This window comes from Octopus bimaculoides, chromosome 1 (genome assembly GCF_001194135.2).
Source record: "Octopus bimaculoides isolate UCB-OBI-ISO-001 chromosome 1, ASM119413v2, whole genome shotgun sequence".
Taxonomy (NCBI): domain Eukaryota; kingdom Metazoa; phylum Mollusca; class Cephalopoda; order Octopoda; family Octopodidae; genus Octopus; species Octopus bimaculoides.
Window position 1 is genome coordinate 150,246,755 of NC_068981.1, and position 3,761 is coordinate 150,250,515.

The following is a 3,761-nucleotide window of genomic DNA, read 5'->3' on the forward strand; positions in this document are numbered from 1 at the left end:
TATATATACACGCAACCTGCAACCGCGCACCTACACGCACACAGACATACATACACACACACACATATGCGCCTATACGTATGTGTTCTGTGTGGGTGTGTGTATGTGTGTGCGCGCGCGTGTGTATGTACGTATGTGCGTGTAAATGCATGCAGGCGCGTGTTTACGGGCTGTGTGACAATTACCAGACATATTTTATTCACAAACTCACCTCGCAACTAAAATTTTATTAGAAAAAAAAAACTTTGTAAAATCCATTTAAATGCACATTGGCATGTTTTCTCACTGTTTTCTTTGTTGCCTTTTCAGACGGAAGCTCAGGTACACCAACACCGACATCAGCGGCTGCTGTACGTGACTTAGCCTTTTATTTTCCGCCTAGTAAATCCGACTCGGAAACTGGAGCTGAACGTGCTAGTCCAGCAGCGAAAGTGCCTGATATGAGCCCTTGTGTTTCCAAACTCCGGCAAAGAAGGGCTTCCATGCACGATGCTATTGATTATACGAAGATTGACACTAAACTCTACGACAAAATCGTAAGTTAAGACAGTTACATCATTTACTTCTATGCTTTCCAGTTTAAAAGGAGGAAAATATGTAACTTTATAATTATCCTTTTATCTGCTTTTCAATATTAATATAAAAAAACGGAATGCGGCGAGCTAGCAGAATCATTAGCACACATGGCAAAAGACTTCGCAGCATTTCACTCGTCTTTACTTTCTGAGTTCAAATACCGCTGTGGTGAATTTTGCCCTTCAACATTCCGGGTTTGATAAAATGAGTACCAATTTAGCACAAGGGTCGATATAACAGTTTTACCCTGCCCTGAAATTGCTGATCTTGGGTCAAAATTTGAAATCAATATTAATAGAAATACTGAAAGCGGCGAGCATGCAGAATCGTTAGCACACAGAGTAAAATGTCCACAGAGTAAAATTTCGGCCGAGGTCAACTTTACCTTTCATCCTTTCGGGTTCGATAAAATAAGTACCAGTTAAATACTGGGGTTAATGTATGCAACTTACCTTTCATCAGAAATTGCTGGCCTTGAGCAAAATTTTGAAAGCGATATTAATAAATAATATGAAGGCGGTGAGTTGGCAGAATCATTAGCACACCGAGCGACATTTCATCAGCATTTCGTCCATTTTCATGTCCTGAGTTCAAATTCCGCCCAAGTCAATTTTATCTTTCATCCCTTTCGGGTACGATGAAATATGTACGAGTCAGACACTGTGGTCGATGTAATCAACTCAACCATTCCACGAAGTTGCTGGCCTTGTACTAAAATTTGAAATCACTATTAACAAAAATAAAGCTGTAAGGATATAAACGGCTTTCAAAACAAGTAGTAATCAATTACTGTGAAATATTAGAAATACTGATTATATACGATGCTGATTATATGCAATCTGCATATTATGTACAATATACCTAACTAACTAATTTACTCTTTCGCTTTTTTCCCTTCTCTCTCTATCTCTCTCCCCCTCTCTCTCTCCTTCCCTCTCTGTTTTCTCTGTTATTCTTTTTCTGTCTCTCTCTTGTCATATAAACGAATCCATATGTGTACGTCCACATGCTCTATCTCCTTATATATACATGTGTGTGTGTGTGTGTGTGTGTGTGTGTGTTTGTATGCGTGTGTGTGAATGCACGTTTACTATGTATACTTTCTTATATATATATATATATATCGTCAGTGGGGATATATATATATATATATATATATATATATATATATATATATATATATATATATATATATATATATATATATATATATATATATATATATATATATTTACATACATATATGTCTGTGTGTATGTATATGTTTATATATATATATAGAGAGAGAGAGAGAGGGAGAGAGAGAAAGAAAGAGAGAAAGAAACGCATGTACACATATATGTATATATACAGACGTATTGATTATCGTTCGTTGAGCTAAAGAGATAGTTGATTTAAGGACAGCTCGGCTAATATTGATTTATTAAGGATCTAAAACAATCCGAATCTTCTTTTTGTTCTAAATTTATCCAGTAATTTGAAGTGGATCTACTTTCCTGAAACATATTAATACTCTCATTCATAATTTTAACCCAATCACTGAGATATTTATTGAGACAAAGGGAGCTGTTAAACTGTGATTTCTTTTGCCTTGTGTATAATCAATATCTATACAATCAGTAAGAAAATCATCTAAAGATTTTGTCTATAAACTATTGAAGTGCTTCCAGCTAATGAATATATATTAACTGGAATATACTCCGTATGCTGATTGATTTCCTTGAACAAATAAATGAAGAGTCGAATATTTTGTAATATCATGCAAATATGAAGTCCTTATAAAAGATATATTGCAAAATCTCTCTCCTAAAACTATCTTTTTCGAACGTTGACAAAATTACGGCTCATCTCTATCATCCCCGAGAAAAACCAGGTATAACTTGTTCAGAATATATATATATATGTATATATATATATATATATATATATATATATATATGCATGTATGTATGTACACACACACACACACACACACTAGCAATGTATCCCGGCGTTGCCCGGGTGTTATGACATACAGTCATATTGTATTATTTGTTCCTTTCTTATGGGCAGAATCAACACAGCTGTTATATAGTGAACCGGATTACTAGCGTAATGGAAGTTATTGTTTGTTTAAAAGTGAAGTGGAAGAGAGCACAATTTGCATGGGGTTGTGCTTTCTGTGCTTATGAAGGATCACAAACTATGTGTTGTTTCATCGTATAAAAGGGGGTTAACACGATTTTGCTCAGAAATCAGGTTTCCCCGCAATTTCTTAACTTGTCACTTTATTACGAATTGTTTGCTTCTTTTTTTTTATCCACGTACTAACATACAGAGATTACGAATATGAGAAATATATATTTTTTTAAAGTTTAATTTTTCTTCAAGGAACACCCATTGCCCCTTTGCTCACCTTGCCCACCCATCAGCTATCCGCTTTCAAAAAGTTAAAAACACCTAATGTTTCACTTTCGTCCGATGTTTCACGCATGCGTAGAATTGTACTGAAATAGAAGATGTAAAAAATTTTAGAGCACCACCAGAAAACCGATATGCTAGAAGCAAAAGGTAAACGACATTATTTCTGAAGAACCTTACCCGCTTTTCAAAAAGCTAAAAGGGAAACAATGGGAGGTTGTAGCTTTTTGAAAGTGGTGAAGTGATGGATGGATGCTTGGCAAGGAGATTTTAGTGTTTTTTTAAGAAAATAGGGAGAAGTATCTTAAAATTCGTACTCTCTGTTCTTTTCTCCGTGGATTATCAAGAAAAAAAAATCGAAAATAGTAGAAAATGAAGAAATCGGGATGGGAGAAAATTAAAATATTGAGAACGTGTTTTGGGAGTGAAATCCTAATCTCCTGTATTGAAAACATAGGAATTGGAGGAAATTTAAGGAAAAAATCAGGCGAGGTGTGCAAATGTTACCTCCGACATGCTAAAGACAACAAGTAATGGATAAGATTTCTGGGAGAAGTTTCTTTTAAATGTATATCGTAGATCAGGTTTTTAAATACACTCATCACTAATACGATTTACAGAATAGAAAAATATTATTTCAATTGGATTTGAGCTGTAATTTCGCGCGTGTACTTAGCAAGAAATAACATAATTTATACAGAAGTTTTAGCTAGAGAGACGGAACGACAGTGTGTGTGTGTGTGTGTGTGTGTGTGTGTGTGTGTGTGTGTGTGTGTGTGTGTGTG

General features: G+C 35.1%; 1 protein-coding gene across 3 annotated transcripts in view; it reads left to right on the plus strand.

Moving 5' to 3' along the window:
• Positions 1-3,761, plus strand: part of LOC106879468 (synaptotagmin-1) — a 467,346-nt gene that overhangs the window by 301,320 nt on the left and 162,265 nt on the right. For all 3 annotated transcript variants that reach the window (XM_052971395.1, XM_052971396.1, XM_014929042.2), the window contains exon 2: positions 310-536. In XM_052971395.1, coding sequence (XP_052827355.1) covers positions 310-536 — 227 coding nt within the window. The remainder of the gene's footprint in view (positions 1-309; positions 537-3,761) is intronic.